General features: G+C 48.5%; 1 protein-coding gene across 13 annotated transcripts in view; it reads right to left on the bottom strand.

Annotated features, from left to right (window-relative positions):
* Positions 1-23289, bottom strand: part of MED12 (mediator complex subunit 12) — a 786294-nt gene that overhangs the window by 640315 nt on the left and 122690 nt on the right. For all 13 annotated transcript variants that reach the window (XM_069209253.1, XM_069209261.1, XM_069209285.1 and 10 more), the window contains one exon: positions 1396-1625. In XM_069209253.1, the coding sequence (XP_069065354.1) occupies positions 1396-1625 (230 nt within the window). The remainder of the gene's footprint in view (positions 1-1395; positions 1626-23289) is intronic.

The raw sequence follows: 23289 nt of genomic DNA, 5'->3' as shown, positions 1-23289 counted from the left end.
GTGGCGCTGGAACAAAGGGGGTGAGCCTTTGAGGCTCACCGCCAGGTGTTACAGCTCCTGCAAGGGGGAGGTGATAGCATCTCCACCCAGTGCAGGCTTTGTTACTAGCCACAGAGTGACAAAGGTACTCTCCCCATGTGGCCAGCAACATGTCTCGAGTGTGGCAGGCTGCTAAAACCAGTCAGCCTACACAGGTAGTTGGTTAAGGTTTCAGGGGGCACCTCTAAGGTGCCCTCTGGGGTGTATTTCACAATAAAATGTACACTGGCATCAGTGTGCATTTATTGTGCTGAGAAGTTTGATACCAAACTTCCCAGTTTTCAGTGTAGCCATTATGGTGCTGTGGAGTTCGTGTATGACAGACTCCCAGACCATATACTCTTATGGCTACCCTGCACTTACAATGTCTAAGGTTTTGCTTAGACACTGTAGGGGCATAGTGCTCATGCACTGGTGCCCTCACCTATGGTATAGTGCACCCTGCCTTAGGGCTGTAAGGCCTGTTAGAGGGGTGACTTATCTATACTGCATAGGCAGTGTGAGGTTGGCATGGCACCCTGAGGGGAGTGCCATGTCGACTTACTCGTTTTGTCCTCACCAGCACACACAAGCTGGCAAGCAGTGTGTCTGTGCTGAGTGAGGGGTCCCCAGGGTGGCATAAGCTATGCTGCAGCCCTTATAGACCTTCCCTGGCATCAGGGCCCTTGGTACCAGGGGTACCAGTTACAAGGGACTTACGTGGATGCCAGGGTGTGCCAATTGTGTAAAACAAAAGTACAGGTTAGGGAAAGAACACTGGTGCTGGGGCCTGGTTAGCAGGCCTCAGCACACTTTCAAATCAAAACATAGCATCAGCAAACCAAAAAGTCAGGGGGTAACCATGCCAAGGAGGCATTTCCTTACACCAAGGGCCACCAATGGTAACAAAAAAATGAAATACAAGTGGGTAAGCACACACTGCCCAAGGCCCGCAGGAAGCAGCCTCTAACAGTTTCCTCCAAACGATAGGAGTGTGGACAGCAATGAAGGTTGGTACTACAGCATAACAGAAAGCCGAGTGCCATGCAGGAAAGCATGCTCCCACAAGCAGTGCTGCAGGACTCCAGGAGTTCACTAGCGGCACTATACTGACCCAGTAATAACAACCTCGTACCAGCGGTATGAAATTAACACGTCCTAAAGTACCCGGGTCAGTGCTATGGAGCAGTGTAAGCTTTTCACCATCCGTGCACTATCCATGTAAACCTCAGTATCCCATCCATGGTATTCAGCTCAGTCTGCTTTGCCCCAACAGTTCCACCAGCATAAGTTCTTTTGGTAGTGCTCCGCAATATCTATAAAAGGCCTGCAGAACTGGTTTCTATAAAAAAATAAAACCAAATGAGCCATCCTTACCTCCAGCTTAATGCTGCTGTTCCCCTCTGGCTCCTTTCGGTCCTGGTCCTCTCCTGTGTCATCAAAAGGTGAGCGAGGATGTGGCGCATGAGAGTCCAGTGCCAAATCACCCCGTGAGATCAGAGTGCAAAGGTAGATGTTGTGCGAGAAAACATCATGGCGAATCAGCTCACAGAACAGCAGGACCAGGTTAAAAAACTCTACCTTCTCACTCTCACAATTCGGATCAGCTGCAACAGAGGAAGAAAGGGAATAAGGACAGGTTTGGTGTGTTTATAATAGCTCTACAGTCCTATTTCTTTAAACTTCCGAAGAGATAAAGTGAGACATTCTGAAGAAAGAGCATCTAATCGGATCCCTGGGTTGTCCTTTTTGCCTTTCTCAGTCTTGAACCAATGATACTGCTTTGAATTGATCCGCATCTCTCCAATTTTCAAGAAATGGTCACACAACCATAGAGTTTACACACAGAAAAGGCACAAACCTTGCTCAGTGGAAAAGCGCTACATTTACACATGGTTTAGGACAAACTGGACTATTGCACAACAACCAATAGAAGAGATCAGCAGGTTTGTAAGAGGGGACCTTTTTCTTACATTTGTAACTGATCCCAGCAAAAAGGAGAACCTCTAACAGTGTAGCTGGTAGGGTTCTAACTAAAGCAATAATATGACAATATTGTAAAACAAGCATTTGCAATGCAATAGGTCTCGCATTTGCCTCAGTTAGAGCTATTGGCATTGTAAATTCATAACTGGGCTTTTCTTGCCACATAAATTGGTCAACCCTGCCTCATAATTTTGTCTTTCCCTGCCACATAATTCCAGTGGCTCTGCATATAACTAAAGTACTTCCAATTACCTTCTCCCTTCAATTGCAGCCAAAAATGAAAATGTTGCCATTTAGCATCCTAATTTAAATCTGCCATGCTAATTCCAATAGAATACCACTTTCACCGCCTCGCCATCGGAGTTGCTGGCTGGCTCACACATTTCCCAGGAAAAGACACAAGATAGCCATGGAGGAGTAACGAAAGAAATAAACTAGAAGGGTCACCCAAACATATCAAGAATGTTCAGTCATAGTGTAATAAGAATGTTAAGTTGGCCTGAATCATGGTCATAATTGCAATAAGGAGAGATTAATAAAACAAATAAAATTATCATGTTAACCCAATAAAAACCTTTATCAGAAATAAACTTTTGGATTAGACTGTAATGCTCAGAATCGCCCCTAGAGAACAATGCATTTGTAAGAAACATGGTCATATATCCATATAGTTAGACCCTAGAGGGAATAACCACATGAAAAGAAAATGTCAGTAAGTAATGCACTGTAGCCATATATTTAGCCCCTAGAGGACATAGTTGTAGGAAGTTGGCTCTGTATGTGCTATTTCAAAGTAAGGAATAGCATGCACAGAGTCCAAGGGTTCCCCTTAGAGGTAAAATAGTGGTAAAAATAGATAATACTAATGCTCTATTTTGTGGTAGTGTGGTGGAGCAGTAGGCTTATCCAAGGAGTAGTGTTAAGAATTTGATGTACATACACATAGACAATAAATGAGGTACACACACTCAGAGACAAATCCAGCCAATAGGTTTTGTTATAGAAAAATATCTTTTCTTAGTTTATTTTAAGAACCACAGGTTCAAATTTAACATGTAATATCTTGTTTGAAAGGTATTGCAGGTAAGTACATTAGGAACTTTGAATCATTTCAATTGCATGTATACTTTTCCAGTTATTCACAAATAGCTACTTTAAAAGTGGACACTTAGTGCAATTTTCACAGTTCCTGGGGGAGGTAAGTTTTTGTTAGTTTTACCAGGTAAGTAAGACACTTACAGGGTTCAGTTCTTGGTCCAAGGTAGCCCACCGTTGGGGGTTCAGAGCAACCCCAAAGTTACCACACCAGCAGCTCAGGGCCGGTCAGGTGCAGAGTTCAAAGTGGTGCCCAAAACGCATAGGCTAGAATGGAGAGAAGGGGGTGCCCCGGTTCCGGTCTGCTTGCAGGTAAGTACCCGCGTCTTCGGAGGGCAGACCAGGGGGGTTTTGTAGGGCACCGGGGGGGACACAAGCCCACACAGAAATTTCACCCTCAGCGGCGCGGGGGCGGCCGGGTGCAGTGTTAGAACAAGCGTCGGGTTCGCAATGTAAGTCAATGAGAGATCAAGGGATCTCTTCCGCGCTGCAGGCAGGCAAGGGGGGGCTTCCTCGGGGAAACCTCCACTTGGGCAAGGGAGAGGGACTCCTGGGGGTCACTTCTGCAGTGAAAGTCCGGTCCTTCAGGTCCTGGGGGCTGCGGGTGCAGGGTCTTTTCCAGGCGTCGGGACTTAGGTTTCAGAGAGTCGCGGTCAGGGGAAGCCTCGGGATTCCCTCTGCAGGCGGCGCTGTAGGGGCTCAGGGGGGACAGGTTTTGGTACTCACAGTCGTAGAGTAGTCCGGGGGTCCTCCCTGAGGTGTTGGTTCTCCACCAGCCGAGTCGGGGTCGCCGGGTGCAGTGTTGCAAGTCTCACGCTTCTTGCGGGGAGTTGCAGGGTTCTTTAAAGCTGCTTCTTGAAACAAAGTTGCAGTCTTTTTGGAGCAGGTCCGCTGTCCTCGGGAGTTTCTTGTCGTCGTCGAAGCAGGGCAGTCCTCAGAGGATTCAGAGGTCGCTGGTCCCTTTGGAAGGCGTCGCTGGAGCAGAGTTCTTTGGAAGGCAGGAGACAGGCCGGTGAGTTTCTGGAGCCAAGGCAGTTGTCTTCTGGTCTTCCTCTGCAGGGGTTTTCAGCTAGGCAGTCCTTCTTGTTGTTGCAGGAATCTGATTTTCTAGGGTTCAGGGTAGCCCTTAAATACTAAATTTAAGGGCGTGTTTAGGTCTGGGGGGTTAGTAGCCAATGGCTACTAGCCCTGAGGGTGGGTACACCCTCTTTGTGCCTCCTCCCAAGGGGAGGGGGTCACAATCCTAACCCTATTGGGGGAATCCTCCATCTGCAAGATGGAGGATTTCTAAAAGTTAGAGTCACCTCAGCTCAGGACACCTTAGGGGCTGTCCTGACTGGCCAGTGACTCCTCCTTGTTGCTTTCTTTGTTCCCTCCAGCCTTGCCGCCAAAAGTGGGGGCCGTGGCCGGAGGGGGCGGGCAACTCCACTAAGCTGGAGTGCCCTGCTGGGCTGTGACAAAGGGGTGAGCCTTTGAGGCTCACCGCCAGGTGTTACAGCTCCTGCCTGGGGGAGGTGTTAGCATCTCCACCCAGTGCAGGCTTTGTTACTGGCCTCAGAGTGACAAAGGCACTCTCCCCATGGGGCCAGCAACATGTCTCTAGTGTGGCAGGCTGCTGGAACTAGTCAGCCTACACAGACAGTCGGTTAAGTTTCAGGGGGCACCTCTAAGGTGCCTTCTGGGGTGTATTTTGCAATAAAATGTACACTGGCATCAGTGTGCATTTATTGTGCTGAGAAGTTTGATACCAAACTTCCCAGTTTTCAGTGTAGCCATTATGGTGCTGTGGAGTTCGTGTTTGACAAACTCCCAGACCATATACTCTTATGGCTACCCTGCACTTACAATGTCTAAGGTTTTGTTTAGACACTGTAGGGGTACCATGCTCATGCATTGGTACCCTCACCTATGGTATAGTGCACCCTGCCTTAGGGCTGTAAGGCCTGCTAGAGGGGTGACTGACCTATACTTGCATAGGCAGTGAGAGGCTGGCATGGCACCCTGAGGGGAGTGCCATGTCGACTTACTCGTTTTGTTCTCACTAGCACACACAAGCTGGCAAGCAGTGTGTCTGTGCTGAGTGAGAGGTCTCCAGGGTGGCATAAGACATGCTGCAGCCCTTAGAGACCTTCCTTGGCATCAGGGCCCTTGGTACTAGGAGTACCAGTTACAAGGGACTTATCTGGATGCCAGGGTCTGCCAATTGTGGATACAAAAGTACAGGTTAGGGAAAGAACACTGGTGCTGGGGCCTGGTTAGCAGGCCTCAGCACACTTTCAATTGTAAACATAGCATCAGCAAAGGCAAAAAGTCAGGGGGCAACCATGCCAAGGAGGCATTTCCTTACACAACCCCCCCCAAACGAAAGAGGATGAGACTAACCTTTCCCAAGAGAGTCTTCATTTTCTAAGTGGAAGAACCTGGAAAGGCCATCTGCATTGGCATGGGCAGTCCCAGGTCTGTGTTCCACTATAAAGTCCATTCCATGTAGGGAGATGGACCACCTCAACAGTTTAGGATTTTCACCTTTCATTTGCATCAGCCATTTGAGAGGTCTGTGGTCAGTTTGAACTAGGAAGTGAGTCCCAAAGAGGTATGGTCTCAGCTTCTTCAGGGACCAAACCACAGCAAAGGCCTCCCTCTCAATGGCACTCCAACGCTGCTCCCTGGGGAGTAACCTCCTGCTAATGAAAGCAACAGGCTGGTCAAGGCCATCATCATTTGTTTGGGACAAAACTGCCCCTATCCCATGTTCAGAGGCATCTGTCTGCACAATGAACTGCTTAGAATAATCTGGAGCTTTTAGAACTGGTGCTGAGCACATTGCTTGTTTCAGGGTGTCAAAGGCCTGTTGGCATTCCACAGTCCAGTTCACTTTCTTGGGCATTTTCTTGGAGGTGAGTTCAGTGAGGGCTGTCACAATGGATCCATATCCCTTCACAAACCTCCTGTAATACCCAGTCAAGCCAAGGAATGCCCTGACTTGAGTCTGGGTTTTTGGAGCTACCCAGTCCAGAATAGTCTGGATCTTGGGTTGGAGTGGCTGAACTTGGCCTCCACCTACAAGGTGGCCCAAGTAAACCACAGTTCCCTGCCCTATCTGGCATTTGGATGCCTTGATAGAGAGGCATGCAGATTGCAGAGCCTTCAAAACCTTCTTCAGGTGGACCAGGTGATCCTGCCAGGTGGAGCTAAAGACAGCAATATCATCAAGATAAGCTGTGCTAAAGGACTCCAAACCAGCAAGGACTTGATTCACCAACCTTTGGAAGGTGGCAGGGGCATTCTTTAAACCAAAGGGCATAACAGTAAACTGATAATGCCCATCAGGTGTGGAGAATGCTGTTTTCTCTTTTGTTCCAGGTGCCATTTTTATTTGCCAGTACCCTGCTGTCAAGTCAAAGGTACTTACGAATTTGGCAGCACCTAATTTGTCTATGAGCTCATCAGCTCTAGGAATTGGATGAGCATCTGTCTTGGTGACAGAGTTGAGCCCTCTGTAGTCCACACAAAACCTCATCTCTTTCTTTCCATCTTTGGTGTGAGGTTTGGGGACTAAGACCACTGGGCTAGCCCAGGGGCTGTCAGAGCGCTCAATTACTCCCAATTCCAGCATCTTGTGGACTTCCACCTTGATGCTTTCCTTAACATGGTCAGACTGTCTAAAAATTTTGTTTTTGACAGGCATGCTGTCTCCTGTGTCCACATCATGGGTACACAGGTGTGTCTGACCAGGGGTTAGGGAGAAGAGTTCAGGAAACTGTTGTAGGACTCTCCTACAATCAGCTTGCTGTTGGCCAGAGAGGGTGTCTGAGTAGATCACTCCACCTACTGAGCCATCTTTTGGGTCTGATGACAGAAGATCAGGGAGAGGTTCACTCTCTGTCTCCTGATCCTCATCTGTTACCATCAACAGATTCACATCAGCCCTGTCATGGAAGAGCTTAAGGCGGTTCACATGGATCACCCTCTTGGGGCTCCTGCTTGTGCCCAGGTCCACCAGGTAGGTGACCTGACTCTTCCTTTCTAGCACTGGGTAAGGGCCACTCCATTTGTCCTGAAGTGCCCTGGGAGCCACAGGCTCCAGAACCCAGACTTTCTGCCCTGGTTGGAACTCAACCATTGCAGCCTTTTGGTCATACCAAAACTTCTGGAGCTGTTGGCTGGCCTCAAGGTTTTTGCTTGCCTTTTCCATGTACTCTGCCATTCTAGAGCGAAGGCCAAGTACATAGTCCACTATGTCTTGTTTAGGTTCATGAAGAGGTCTCTCCCAGCCTTCTTTAACAAGAGCAAGTGGTCCCCTTACAGGGTGACCAAACAGAAGTTCAAAGGGTGAGAATCCTACTCCCTTCTGTGGCACCTCTCTGTAAGCGAAAAGCAGACATGGCAAGAGGACATCCCATCTCCTTTTGAGTTTTTCTGGGAGCCCCATGATCATGCCTTTTAATGTCTTGTTGAATCTCTCAACTAAGCCATTAGTTTGTGGATGGTATGGTGTAGTGAATTTGTAAGTCACTCCACACTCATTCCACATGTGTTTTAGGTATGCTGACATGAAGTTGGTACCTCTGTCAGACACCACCTCCTTAGGGAAACCCACTCTGGTAAAGATACCAATGAGGGCCTTGGCTACTGCAGGGGCAGTAGTCGACCTAAGGCGAATAGCTTCAGGATACCTAGTAGCATGATCCACTACTACTAGGATGTACATATTTCCTGAGGCTGTGGGAGGTTCCAGTGGACCAACTATGTCCACACCCACTCTTTCAAAGGGGACCCCCACCACTGGAAGTGGAATGAGGGGGGCCTTTGGGTGCCCACCTGTCTTACCACTGGATTGACAGGTGGGGCAGGAGAGGCAAAACTCCTTAACCTTCTGGGACATATTGGGCCAGTAGAAGTGGTTGACTAACCTCTCCCACGTCTTGGTTTGTCCCAAATGCCCAGCAAGGGGAATATCATGGGCTAAGGTCAGAATAAACTCTCTGAACGACTGGGGCACTACCACTCTCCTAGTGGCACCAGGTTTGGGGTCTCTGGCCTCAGTGTACAGGAGTCCATCTTCCCAATAGACCCTATGTGTTCCATTTTTCTTGCCCTTTGTAAGGAAATGCCTCCTTGGCATGGTTGCCCCCTGACTTTTTGCCTTTGCTGATGCTATGTTTACAATTGAAAGTGTGCTGAGGCCTGCTAACCAGGCCCCAGCACCAGTGTTCTTTCCCTAACCTGTACTTTTGTATCCACAATTGGCAGACCCTGGCATCCAGATAAGTCCCTTGTAACTGGTACTTCTAGTACCAAGGGCCCTGATGCCAAGGAAGGTCTCTAAGGGCTGCAGCATGTCTTATGCCACCCTGGAGACCTCTCACTCAGCACAGACACACTGCTTGCCAGCTTGTGTGTGCTAGTGAGAACAAAACGAGTAAGTCGACATGGCACTCCCCTCAGGGTGCCATGCCAGCCTCTCACTGCCTATGCAGTATAGGTAAGACACCCCTCTAGCAGGCCTTACAGCCCTAAGGCAGGGTGCACTATACCATAGGTGAGGGTACCAGTGCATGAGCATGGTACCCCTACAGTGTCTAAACAAAACCTTAGACATTGTAAGTGCAGGGTAGCCATAAGAGTATATGGTCTGGGAGTCTGTCAAACACGAACTCCACAGCACCATAATGGCTACACTGAAAACTGGGAAGTTTGGTATCAAACTTCTCAGCACAATAAATGCACACTGATGCCAGTGTACATTTTATTGCAAAATACACCCCAGAGGGCACCTTAGAGGTGCCCCCTGAAACTTAACCGACTGTCTGTGTAGGCTGACTAGTTCCAGCAGCCTGCCACACCAGAGACATGTTGCTGGCCCCATGGGGAGAGTGCCTTTGTCACTCTGAGGCCAGTAACAAAGCCTGCACTGGGTGGAGATGCTAACACCTCCCCCAGGCAGGAGCTGTGACACCTGGCGGTGAGCCTCAAAGGCTCACCCCTTTGTCACAGCCCAGCAGGGCACTCCAGCTTAGTGGAGTTGCCCGCCCCCTCCGGCCACGGCCCCCACTTTTGGCGGCAAGGCTGGAGGGAACAAAGAAAGCAACAAGGAGGAGTCACTGGCCAGTCAGGACAGCCCCTAAGGTGTCCTGAGCTGAGGTGACTCTAACTTTTAGAAATCCTCCATCTTGCAGATGGAGGATTCCCCCAATAGGGTTAGGATTGTGACCCCCTCCCCTTGGGAGGAGGCACAAAGAGGGTGTACCCACCCTCAGGGCTAGTAGCCATTGGCTACTAACCCCCCAGACCTAAACACGCCCTTAAATTTAGTATTTAAGGGCTACCCTGAACCCTAGAAAATTAGATTCCTGCAAACTACAAGAAGAAGGACTGCCTAGCTGAAAACCCCTGCAGAGGAAGACCAGAAGACGACAACTGCCTTGGCTCCAGAAACTCACCGGCCTGTCTCCTGCCTTCCAAAGATCCTGCTCCAGCGACGCCTTCCAAAGGGACCAGCGACCTCGACATCCTCTGAGGACTGCCCCTGCTTCGAAAAGACAAGAAACTCCCGAGGACAGCGGACCTGCTCCAAGAAAGGCTGCAACTTTGTTTCCAGCAGCCTTGAAAGAACCCTGCAAGCTCCCCGCAAGAAGCGTGAGACTTGCAACACTGCACCCGGCGACCCCGACTCGGCTGGTGGAGATCCAACACCTCAGGAGGGACCCCAGGACTACTCTGATACTGTGAGTACCAAAACCTGTCCCCCCTGAGCCCCCACAGCGCCGCCTGCAGAGGGAATCCCGAGGCTTCCCCTGACCGCGACTCTTTGAATCCAAAGTCCCGACGCCTGGGAGAGACCCTGCACCCGCAGCCCCCAGGACCTGAAGGACCGGACTTTCACTGGAGAAGTGACCCCCAGGAGTCCCTCTCCCTTGCCCAAGTGGAGGTTTCCCCGAGGAATCCCCCCCTTGCCTGCCTGCAGCGCTGAAGAGATCCCGAGATCTCTCATAGACTAACATTGCGAACCCGACGCCTGTTTCTACACTGCACCCGGCCGCCCCCGTGCTGCTGAGGGTGAAATTTCTGTGTGGGCTTGTGTCCCCCCCGGTGCCCTACAAAACCCCCCTGGTCTGCCCTCCGAAGACGCGGGTACTTACCTGCAAGCAGACCGGAACCGGGGCACCCCCTTCTCTCCATTCTAGCCTATGTGTTTTGGGCACCACTTTGAACTCTGCACCTGACCGGCCCTGAGCTGCTGGTGTGGTGACTTTGGGGTTGCTCTGAACCCCCAACGGTGGGCTACCTTGGACCAAGAACTGAACCCTGTAAGTGTCTAACTTACCTGGAAAAACTAACAAAAACTTACCTCCCCTAGGAACTGTGAAAATTGCACTAAGTGTCCACTTTTAAAACAGCTATTTGTCAATAACTTGAAAAGTATACATGCAATTTTTATGATTTAAAGTTCCTAAAGTACTTACCTGCAATACCTTTCGAATGAGATATTACATGTAGAATTTGAACCTGTGGTTCCTAAAATAAACTAAGAAAATATATTTTTCTATACAAAAACCTATTGGCTGGATTTGACTCTGAGTGTGTGTACCTCATTTATTGTCTATGTGTATGTACAACAAATGCTTAACACTACTCCTTGGATAAGCCTACTGCTCGACCACACTACCACAAAATAGAGCATTAGTATTATCTATTTTTACCACTATTTTACCTCTAAGGGGAACCCTTGGACTCTGTGCATGCTATTCCTTACTTTGAAATAGCACATACAGAGCCAACTTCCTACACCCTTGGACTCTTCAGCAGCTTGCTGCCTAAGGCCTTCAAGAGAGGGACAGGTTTCTTGTCCCTTACACAGCTCCTCCCTTGAGGGTCCCCCTGGGCCTAAGAGCTCAACCTGATAAGGTTCAAGCTCCAAAGGCTCAGTTCCCTCAGAGGGCAGAACTTCTTCCTGAGAAGAGAGGTTCTCTTTTTCTGACTGTGTTGCAGTTGGTTTCCCAACTGACTTTCCTTTTTTCTTGGTAGGCTGGGCCTTTCTTCCAGACTCCAGCTCTACTTTTTCACCCTGTGCCTTGCATTGTGCTCTTGTTTTAACACACACCAGTTCAGGGATACCCAGCATGGCTGCATGGGTTTTTAGTTCTACCTCAGCCCATGCTGAGGACTCCAGGTCATTTCCAAGCAGACTGTCTACTGGGATGTTTGAGGAGACCACCACCTGTTTCAGGCCATTGACCCCTCCCCATTCTAAAGTTACCATTGCCATGGGATGTGCTTTAGTCTGATTGTCAGCGTTGGTGACTGTATACGTTTTTCCAGTCAGGTATTGGCCAGGGGAAACCAGTTTCTCTGTCACCATGGTGACACTGGCACCTGTATCCCTCAGGCCCTCTACACTTGTCCCATTAATAAAGAGCTGCTGCCTGTATTTTTGCATGTTAGGCGGCCAGGCAGCTAGTGTGGCTAAATCCACCCCACCCTCAGAGACTAGAGTAGCTTCAGTGTGGACCCTGATTTGCTCTGGGCACACTGTTGATCCCACTTGGAGACTAGCCATTCCAGTGTTACCTGGATTGGAGTTTGGAGTGGAACCTTTCTTGGGACAGGCCTTGTCTCCAGTTTGGTGTCCAGACTGACTACAGTTTCGACACCAGGCCTTTTTGAGATCAAAGTTTTTACCCTTGTACCCAGGATTGTTTTGTGAAGAGGCTCTGGGCCCACCCTCCTGTGCAGGTTTTTGGGGGCCTGTAGAAGACTCTTTACTATTTTTATTTTTGGCTGTCTCACCACCTTTCCCCTGGGGAGGTTTTGTGACCCCTTTCTTTTGGTCACCCCCTGTGGAAGTTTTGGACACCCTTGTCTTGACCCAATGGTCCGCCTTCTTTCCCAATTCTTGGGGAGAAATTGGTCCTAGGTCTACCAGATGCTGATGCAGTTTATCATTGAAACAATTACTTAACAGGTGTTCTTTCACAAATAAATTGTACAGCCCATCATAATTACTTACACCACTGCCTTGAATCCAACCATCTAGTGTTTTTACTGAGTAGTCTACAAAGTCAACCCAGGTCTGGCTCGAGGATTTTTGAGCCCCCCTGAATCTAATCCTATACTCCTCAGTGGAGAATCCAAAGCCCTCAATCAGGGTACCCTTCATGAGGTCATAAGATTCTGCATCTTTTCCAGAGAGTGTGAGGAGTCTATCCCTACACTTTCCTGTGAACATTTCCCAAAGGAGAGCACCCCAGTGAGATCTGTTCACTTTTCTGGTTACACAAGCCCTCTCAAAAGCTGTGAACCATTTGGTGATGTCATCACCATCTTCATATTTAGTTACAATCCCTTTAGGGATTTTCAACATGTCAGGAGAATCTCTGACCCTATTTATGTTGCTGCCACCATTGATGGGTCCTAGGCCCATCTCTTGTCTTTCCCTCTCTATGGCTAGGATCTGTCTTTCCAAAGCCAATCTTTTGGCCATCCTGGCTAACTGGATGTCCTCTTCACTGGGGCTATCCTCAGTGATTTCAGAGGTGTTGGTCTCTCCTGTGAGGGAACCAGCATCTCTGACTATTATTTTTGGAGTCAGGGTTTGAGGGACCCTGTTCTCCCTAGATAGGACTGGTAGGGGGGAATTTTCCTCCTGGTCACTATCCTCTTCCTCTGAGTTGCCACCCTCAGAGGGGTTGGCCTTTTCAAACTCTGCCAAAAGCTCCTGGAGCTGTATTTTGGTAGGTTTGGGGCCCATTGTTATTTTCTTTATTTTACAGAGTGACCTTAGCTCCCTCATCTTAAGATGGAGGTAAGGTGTGGTGTCGAGTTCCACCACAGTCACATCTGTGCTAGACATTTTGCTTCTAAAAGTTGGAATACTTTTTAAGAATCTAAAAACTAGTTCTAGAATCTAATTCAAACTTTTACCTAACTTTTAAACTCTAAAAGAAAATGCTAACAGGGACTAACACAAGGCCCTAGCAGGACTTTTAAGAATTTAGAAAACTTTTCAAATTGCAAAAATCAATTTCTAATGACAATTTTGGAATTTGTCGTGTGATCAGGTATTGGCTGAGTAGTCCAGCAAATGCAAAGTCTTGTACCCCACCGCTGATCCACCAATGTAGGAAGTTGGCTCTGTATGTGCTATTTCAAAGTAAGGAATAGCATGCACAGAGTCCAAGGGTTCCCCTTAGAGGTAAAATAGTGGTAAAAATAGATAATACTAATGCTCTATTTTGTGGTAGTGTGGTCGAGCAGTAGGCTTATCCAAGGAGTAGTGTTAAGCATTTGTTGTACATACACATAGACAATAAATGAGGTACACACACTCAGAGACAAATCCAGCCAATAGGTTTTTGTATAGAAAAATATCTTTTCTTAGTTTATTTTAAGAACCACAGGTTCAAATTCTACATGTAATATCTCATTCGAAAGGTATTGCAGGTAAGTACTTTAGGAACTTTAAATCATAAAAATTGCATGTATACTTTTCAAGTTATTGACAAATAGCTGTTTTAAAAGTGGACACTTAGTGCAATTTTCACAGTTCCTAGGGGAGGTAAGTATTTGTTAGGTTAACCAGGTAAGTAGGACACTTACAGGGCTTAGTTCTTGGTCCAAAGTAGCCCACCGTTGGGGGTTCAGAGCAACCCCAAAGTTACCACACCAGCAGCTCAGGGCCGGTCAGGTGCAGAGTTCAAAGTGGTGCCCAAAACACATAGGCTTCAATGGAGAAGGGGGTGCCCCGGTTCCAGTCTGCCAGCAGGTAAGTACCCGCGTCTTCGGAGGGCAGACCAGGGGGGTTTTGTAGGGCACCGGGGGGGACACAAGCCCACACAGAAATTTCACCCTCAGCAGCGCGGGGGCGGCCGGGTGCAGTGTAGAAACAAGCGTCGGGTTCGCAATGTTAGTCTATGAGAGATCTCGGGATCTCTTCAGCGCTGCAGGCAGGCAAGGGGGGGGTTCCTCGGGGAAACCTCCACTTGGGCAAGGGAGAGGGACTCCTGGGGGTCACTTCTGCAGTGAAAGTCCGGTCCTTCAGGTCCTGGGGGCTGCGGGTGCAGGGTCTCTCCCAGGCGTCGGGACTTAGGATTCAAAGAGTCGCGGTCAGGGGAAGCCTCGGGATTCCCTCTGCAGGCGGCGCTGTGGGGGCTCCGGGGGGACAGGTTTTGGTACTCACAGTATCAGAGTAGTCCTGGGGTCCTTCCTGAGGTGTTGGATCTCCACCAGCCGAGTCGGGGTCGCCGGGTGCAGTGTTGCAAGTCTCACGCTTCTTGCGGGGAGCTTGAAGGGTTCTTTCAAGGCTGCTGGAAACAAAGTTGCAGCCTTTCTTGGAGCAGGTCCGCTGTCCTCTGGAGTTTCTTGTCTTTTCGAAGCAGGGGCAGTCCTCAGAGGATGTCGGGGTCGCTGGTCCCTTTGGAAGGCGTCGCTGGAGCAGGATCTTTGGAAGGCAGGAGACAGGCCGGTGAGTTTCTGGAGCCAAGGCAGTTGTCGTCTTCTGGTCTTCCTCTGCAGGGGTTTTCAGCTAGGCAGTCCTTCTTCTTGTAGTTTGCAGGAATCTCATTTTCTAGGGTTCAGGGTAGCCCTTAAATACTAAATTTAAGGGCGTGTTTAGGTCTGGGGGGTTAGTAGCCAATGGCTACTAGCCCTGAGGGTGGGTACACCCTCTTAGTGCCTCCTCCCAAGGGGAGGGGGTCACAATCCTAACCCTATTGGGGGAATCCTCCATCTGCAAGATGGAGGATTTCTAAAAGTCAGAGTCACCTCAGCTCAGGACACCTTAGGGGCTGTCCTGACTGGCCAGTGACTCCTCCTTGTTGCTTTCTTTGTTCCCTCCAGCCTTGCCGCCAAAATTGGGGGCCGTGGCCGGAGGGGGCGGGCAACTCCACTAAGCTGGAGTGCCCTGCTGGGCTGTGACAAAGGGGTGAGCCTTTGAAGCTCACCGCCAGGTGTCACAGCTCCTGCCTGGGGGAGGTGTTAGCATCTCCACCCAGTGCAGGCTTTGTTACTGGCCTCAGAGTGACAAAGGCACTCTCCCCATGGGGCCAGCAACATGTCTCTGGTGTGGCAGGCTGCTGGAACTAGTCAGCCTACACAGACAGTCGGTTAAGTTTCAGGGGGCACCTCTAAGGTGCCCTCTGGGGTGTATTTTGCAATAAAATGTACACTGGCATCAGTGTGCATTTATTGTGCTGAGAAGTTTGATACCAAACTTCCCAGTTTTCAGTGTAGCCATTATGGTGCTGTGGAGTTCGTGTTTGACAGACTCCCAGACCATATACTCTTATGGCTACCCTGCACTTACAATGTCTAAGGTTTTGTTTAGACACTGTAGGGGTACCATGCTCATGCACTGGTACCCTCACCTATGGTATAGTGCACCCTGCCTTAGGGCTGTAAGGCCTGCTAGAGGGGTGACTGACCTATACTTGCATAGGCAGTGAGAGGCTGGCATGGCACCCTGAGGGGAGTGCCATGTCGACTTACTCGTTTTGTTCTCACTAGCACACACAAGCTGGCAAGCAGGGTGTCTGTGCTGAGTGAGAGGTCTCCAGGGTGGCATAAGACATGCTGCAGCCCTTAGAGACCTTCCTTGGCATCAGGGCCCTTGGTACTAGAAGTACCAGTTACAAGGGACTTATCTGGATGCCAGGGTCTGCCAATTGTGGATACAAAAGTACAGGTTAGGGAAAGAACACTGGTGCTGGGGCCTGGTTAGCAGGCCTCAGCACACTTTCAATTGTAAACATAGCATCAGCAAAGGCAACAAGTCAGGGGGCAACCATGCCAAGGAGGCATTTCCTTACACCTGGTAAAACTAACAAAAACTTACCTCCCCCAGGAACTGTGAAAATTGCACTAAGTGTCCACTTTTAAAATAGCTATTTGTGAATAACTTGAAAAGTATACATGCAATTGAAATGATTCAAAGTTCCTAATGTACTTACCTGCAATACCTTTCAAACAAGATATTACATGTTAAATTTGAACCTGTGGTTCATAAAATAAACTAAGAAAAGATATTTTTCTAAAACAAAACCTATTGGCTGGATTTGTCTCTGAGTGTGTGTACCTCATTTATTGTCTATGTGTATGTACAACAAATGCTTAACACTACTCCTTGGATAAGCCTACTGCTCGACCACACTACCACAAAATAGAGCATTAGTATTATCTCTTTTTACCTCTAAGGGGAACCCTTGGACTCTGTGCATGCTATTCCTTACTTTGAAATAGCACATACAGAGCCAACTTCCTACATTGGTGGATCAGCGGTGGGGTACAAGACTTTGCATTTGCTGGACTACTCAGCCAATACCTGATCACACGACAAAATTCCCAAAATTGTCATTAGAAATTGTTTTTGCAATTTGAACTATTTTTTTCTAAATTCTTAAAAGACCTGCTAGGGCCTTGTGTTAGATCCTGTTTAGCATTTCTTTTAGAGTTTAAAAGTTTGTGAAAGTTTGAATTAGAACCTAGAACTAGTTTTAGTTTCTTAAAAAGTATTCCAACTTTTAGAAGCATAATGTCTAATACAGATGTGAATGTGGTGGAACTCGACACCACACCTTACCTCCATCTACAGATGAGAGAGCTAAGGTCACTCTGTAAACTAAAGAAAATAGCAATGGGCTCCAGACCTCCCAAACTACAGCTCCAGGAGCTGTTGGCAGAGTTTGAAAGAGCCAACCCCTCTGAGGATGGCAACACAGAGGATGAAGATAGTGACTTGGAGGAAAATTCCCCCCTACCAGTCCTATTTAGGGAGAACAGGGCCTCTCAAGCCCTGTCTCCAAACATAATAGTCGGAGATGCTGTTCCCCTCACAGGAGGGACCAACATCTCTGAAATCACTGAGGATAACTCCAGTGAAGAGGACATCCAGTTAGCCAGGATGGCCAAAAGATTGGCTTTGGAAAGACAGATCCTAGCCATAGAAAGGGAAAGAAAAGAGATGGGCCTAGGACCCATCAATGGTGGCAGCAACATAACTAGGGTCAGAGATTCTCCTGACATGTTGAAAATCCCCAAAGGGATTGTAACTAAATATGAAGATGGTGATGACATCACCAAATGGTTCACAGCTTTTGAGAGGGCTTGTGTAACCAGAAAAGTGAACAAATCTCACTGGGGTGCTCTCCTTTGGGAAATGTTCACAGGAAAGTGTAGGGATAGACTCCTCACACTCTCTAAAAAAGATGCAGAATCTTATGACCTCATGAAGGGTACCCTGATTGAGGGCTTTGGATTCTCCACTGAGGAGTATAGAATTAGATTCAGGGGGGCTCAAAAATCCTCGAGCCAGACCTGGGTTGATTATGTTGACTACTCAGTGAAAACACTGGATGGTTGGGTAACTGGAAATGAAGTGCATGACTATGTTGGGCTTTATAATTTGTTTATGAAAGAACACATTTTAAGAAACTGCTTCAATGAAAAGTTGCATCAGTATCTGGTAGACCTAGGTCCAATTTCTCCCCAAGAATTGGGAAAGAAGGCAGACCACTGGGTCAAGACTAGGGTAACCAAAACTTCCACTGGGGGTGACCAAAAGAAAGGGGTTACAAAGCCTCCCCAGGAGAAAGTGGGTGACACTAGAAACAAAGAAAAAGAGTCCTCTGTAGGCCCCCAAAAACCAGACCAGGTGGGTGGGCCCCGAGACACAACCCAAAACAAAGGTGGGTACCAGGGTAAGAGCTGGGATGCCACTAAGGCATGGTGCCATAACTGTAAACAGACATGGCACCACACCAAGGACACTTCTTGTCCCAAAAACAAACCCCCTAGCAAAATCCCAGGGGTGACCAGTGTAGCCATTAGGGATGACTCCTCAGATGAGGAGGTCTTCATAGCCTTCAACTGGAAAAAGGGTCCAACAGGTGAGTTGGAGATTCCAGAGGGAAGTAGACACTTCCACCACCTACTGGTGAATGGAATCCCAGCCACTGCCCTGAGAGACACTTGTGCCAGTCACACTATTGTGCATGACAGGCTGGTGTTCTCAAACCAATACATCCCAGGTGAGATGGCCAGAGTAAGAGTTAGCCCAGACAGGGTCACTAATAGGCCTGTGGCTTTTGTGCCCATAGAAGTGGGTGGAACTTTTAGCTGGAGAAGGGTGGTAGTCAGTACAGACCTCCCCCTTGATTGTCTCCTTGGAAATGACTACCCAGAGGTTAGTCAGAGCCTAAGAGAAGAAGTGGTCCAGGGCCAGTCCTCTCCCAAGGATTCTGGAGGTGCTACCCCTGCAGTAAATGCAAGTAAGCCCCAGAAGAAAAAGAAAAGAAAACAGAGTAGGAAGGGTGGACAACCTTTAGCCAAGGTTCCAGCAAGCCAGGGAGATTCTGCTCCAGTAGGGGAGAACTCCAAAAATGGCCCTGTTAAAGTCCAACCTGACCCACAAGAAGTCCTGGCTAGTCAGGCAACTGTTAAACCTGAGTGGGTGGCTCCTCAGCTAACAGAAGAAAGAGTGGAAGAAGGGTGTTTACTACAAGATGTGGTAACCCCCCACTCTAATACAGCAGACAGGCACCCTGAACCCAAAGAAGCCTGTAACTTAGCCCCTTCCCTTGTAGGTGAAGAGCTAAAGGTGTGGTTCTGGGCACTGATAGCTGTCAGTGGCCTCTGCTGGGTGTTAGCCTTTATGGCTGCACTATCCTTGGCATGGTGGTCTGACCCCATGCCAAATAGCAAGTTAGGCCCCCTGACCCTGTTGGTCATGGTGGGGTTACTCCAGCTCTGGGTAACCTCTTTGGGTAAGCTAGGGGTGACCCTGGCTAAGATAAGATTAGCAGAGGTGGATACCTCTAACCCCAAAATAGAGAGAATGGGTGAAGACATAAAAAGCACAGACAAGAGGCAGTTCAGACCAGGTCCTATCACTGTGGAAGTGGGTCAGCTCCCCAGAGGGAATGACCTGAACAGGAGGATGTAAGGCAGAGTAGGCCCTGCAACAAACCAGCCTATTTCCTCTACTCTTCCTCGCCTGACAGACTAGGAAGACTCTCCCAGCTTTGGCTGAGTCTCCTGGCCTGTGGGCTGGGGGGGGCTTGTGTAAAGAAATGGCTCCCTGTTGCAGTTACCCCCCATTTTTTGCCTGATACTGATGCTGACTTGACTGAGAAGTGTGCTGGGACCCTGCTAACCAGGCCCCAGCACCAGTGTTCTTTCACCTGAAATGTACCATTGTTTCCACAATTGGCACAACCCTGGCACCTAGGTAAGTCCCTTGTAACTGGTACCCCTGGTACCAAGGGCCCTGATGCCAGGGAAGGTCTCTAAGGGCTGCAGCATGTCTTATGCCACCCTAGGGACCCCTCACTCAGCACAGACACACTGCTTGCCAGCTTGTGTGTGCTGATGGGGAGAAAATGACTAAGTCGACATGGCACTCCCCTCAGGGTGCCATGCCAACCTCCCACTGCCTGTGGCATAGGTAAGTCACCCCTCTAGTAGGCCTTACAGCCCTAAGGCAGGGTGCACTATACCACAGGTGAGGGCATAGGTGCATGAGCACTATGCCCCTACAGTGTCTAAGCAAAACCTTAGACATTGTAAGTGCAGGGTAGCCATAAGAGTATATGGGCTGGGAGTCTGTCAAAAACGAACTCCACAGCTCCATAATGGCTACACTGAATACTGGGAAGTTTAGTATCAAACTTCTCAGAATAATAAACCCACACTGATGCCAGTGTTGGATTTATTAAAAAATGCACACAGAGGGCATCTTAGAGATACCCCCTGTATTTTACCCAATTGTTCAGTGCAGGACTGACTGGTCTGTGCCAGCCTGCTGCTGAGAGACGAGTGTCTGACCTCATGCGGTGAGAGCCTTTGTGCTCTCTGAGGACAGAAACAAAGCCTGCTCTGGGTGGAGGTGCTTCACACCTCCCCCCTGCAGGAACTGTAACACCTAGCAGTGAGCTTCAAAGGCTCAAGCTTCGTGTTACAATGCCCCAGGGCACTCCAGCTAGTGGAGATGCCCGCCTCCTGGACCCAGCCCCCACTTTTGGCGGCAAGTCCAGGAGAGATAATGAGAAAAACAAGGAGGAGTCACTGGCCAGTCAGGACAGCCCCTAAGGTGTCCTGAGCTGAGGTGCCTCTGACTTTTAGAAATCCTCCATCTTGAAGAAGGAGGATTCCCCCAATAGGGATAGGAATGTGACCCCCTCCCCTTGGGAGGAGGCACAAAGAGGGTGTACCCACCCTCAGGGCTAGTAGCCATTGGCTACTAACCCCCCAGACCTAAACACGCCCTTAAATTTAGTATTTAAGGGCTTCCCTGAACCTAAGAATTTAGATTCCTGCAACTACAAGAAGAAGGACTGCCTAGCTGAAAAACCCCTGCAGAGGAAGACCAGAAGACAACAACTGCCTTGGCTCCAGAAACTCACCGGCCTGTCTCCTGCCTTCCAAAGAACTCTGCTCCAGCGACGCCTTCCAAAGGGACCAGCGACCTCTGAATCCTCTGAGGACTGCCCTGCTTCGACGACGACAAGAAACTCCCGAGGACAGCGGACCTGCTCCAAAAAGACTGCAACTTTATCCAAAGGAGCAGCTTTAAAGAACCCTGCAATCTCCCCGCAAGAGGCGTGAGACTTGCAACACTGCACCCGGCGACCCCGACTCGGCTGGTGGAGAACCAACACCTCAGGGAGGACCCCCGGACTACTCTACGACTGTGAGTACCAAAACCTGTCCCCCCTGAGCCCCCACGGCGCCGCCTGCAGAGGGAATCCCGAGGCTTCCCCTGACCGCGACTCTCTGAAACCTAAGTCCCGACGCCTGGAAAAGAACCTGCACCCGCAGCCCCCAGGACCTGAAGGACCGGACTTTCACTGCAGAAGTGACCCCCAGGAGTCCCTCTCCCTTGCCCAAGTGGAGGTTTCCCCGAGGAAGCCCCCCCTTGCCTGCCTGCAGCGCTGAAGAGATCCCTTGATCTCTCATTGACTTCCATTACGAACCCGACGCTTGTTCGAACACTGCACCCGGCCGCCCCCGCGCCGCTGAGGGTGAAATTTCTGTGTGGGCTTGTGTCCCCCCCGGTGCCCTACAAAACCCCCCTGGTCTGCCCTCCGAAGACGCGGGTACTTACCTGCTGGCAGACTGGAACCGGGGCACCCCCTTCTCTCCATTGAAGCCTATGCGTTTTGGGCACCACTTTGAACTCTGCACCCGACCGGCCCTGAGCTGCTGGTGTGGTAACTTTGGGGTTGCTCTGAACCCCCAACGGTGGGCTACCTTGGACCCAAACCTGAGACTTGTAAGTGTCTTACTTACCTGGTAAAACTAACAAAAACTTACCTCCCCCAGGAACCGTGAAAATTGCACTAAGTGTCCACTTTTAAAATAGCTATTTGTGAATAACCTGAAAAGTATACATGCAATTGAAATGATTCAAAGTTCCTAATGTACTTACCTGCAATACCTTTCAAACAAGATATTACATGTTAAATTTGAACCTGTGGTTCTTAAAATAAACTAAGAAAAGATATTTTTCTATAACAAAACCTACTGGCTGGATTTGTCTCTGAGTGTGTGTACCTCATTTATTGTCTATGTGTATGTACAACAAATGCTTAACACTACTCCTTGGATAAGCCTACTGCTCGACCACACTACCACAAAATAGAGCATTAGTATTATCTCTTTTTACCACTATTTTACCTCTAAGGGGAACCCTTGGACTCTGTGCATGCTATTCCTTACTTTGAAATAGCACATACAGAGCCAACTTCCTACAGTTCACAATTAAATGTCATTGCATTCAGTAATCTAAGGAATGCAATGAATAATTTATAATCATTTTATTCCGCCGTACCATACTCACAGGCCACCGTTTTCAGAAAATGTCAGATAGTGTGAGGACGCCACATGCAGTTTGAGAAGCCTGTGCCAAAAGGAAGCCAATACCTTTACATACGCACTACTGCACACAGTCCCCCCCATCCCCACACCATTTTATAATTTTCATGTTATGTGTAGAATACAATCAACGCAAAGCAACTGTCTGGAAAACAAAATATAACTCCAGCAAACAAACAAAAAAAACACAAGAAACAAAGCAAAGGAGATCGTCCTAAATAAATCGCACAAACGTAAAGGTGCTGCACCAGAAAACCACTGACTTGTCCGAAATGTTGAAGAATGTCGAGCCTACCTGGTCAAGATAGCCTAAAACGTAAGTTGCTAGCATCATAAAGTGGCTGAAACTCGAATCTATTTTCTTTTATCTAGTGGCGCACCAGGCGGAGACTCCTGACAGAAAGCCTGCAGCGCAGGAATGCATTATGGCTTGCAAGCCTCGACACTGCTAGTGTGTTTCAGAGGGGGCTGGGCTAATGCTCAACAGTGCGCTGCTTTCAGTAATCATGGTGCACACTGGGTTTAATCTATCCTTTTTTAGTCAACACCCTCCCCCGCAGACATGAAATGTGCCTTTATCTATCAGTTTGCAGCCAACCACTGCCGGGGATCCAGAGGAATGGCAAATAAAAGTGAGTTAGAGCTATTGCTGCTGTACATTCCTAACTGGACTTTTCTTGCCACATACATTGGACAATGCAGTGTCTAGCTAGATAAAAAACACATAAGAAAGGAGTAAAATATTAGTTGACATGAGCAAGCCGATTCAAAGCGCCATGGCCGCCATGAGCATGAGAGCGACGGAGAGATACAAAAGGAAAAAATAAGTTTGCTCACAGTCAAACAGTGCAATTATACATGTAACAGGGGCAGTCTGCAAAGTTGTAACCAAACCTCCCTAAGGCGGGACAAACAAAGCATTTACCAATGATAACAGATTTTTGAAAGGCAAGCCCAGGAACGAGTGAAAGTGATGACCATGAGGTGGGCGTGGCTAAAAGCCCATAATACTTACAACATGTCAAAGAACTTCTGCGCGCGACCTAAAAATGGCCTCAATTTGACAACATAGTTAAGTAAAAAGACTGAAATTGAATTATAAAGAAAAAGAACAAATTGAATAAAGCGTTAAAAGTTACAACGAAAATCAGAGAAAACATCCAAAGCTAAAAAGAGGCCACATCAAAATTGATCAAAAACAAAAATGATGAAGACATCAACAAGGTTTTGCATAAAGGGTCTTGAAGGTAAGTCACCCGAGAACATTTATTGAGAAGAAAAAAAAAAAAAAAATCACTTAAAAAAAATTACAATTATAATTTT

The sequence above is a fragment of the Pleurodeles waltl genome, chromosome 2_1 (assembly GCF_031143425.1).
Source record: "Pleurodeles waltl isolate 20211129_DDA chromosome 2_1, aPleWal1.hap1.20221129, whole genome shotgun sequence".
NCBI lineage: Eukaryota > Metazoa > Chordata > Amphibia > Caudata > Salamandridae > Pleurodeles > Pleurodeles waltl.
Note: the sequence above shows the minus strand (reverse complement) of the source record. Positions and strands in the feature narration are given on the sequence as shown.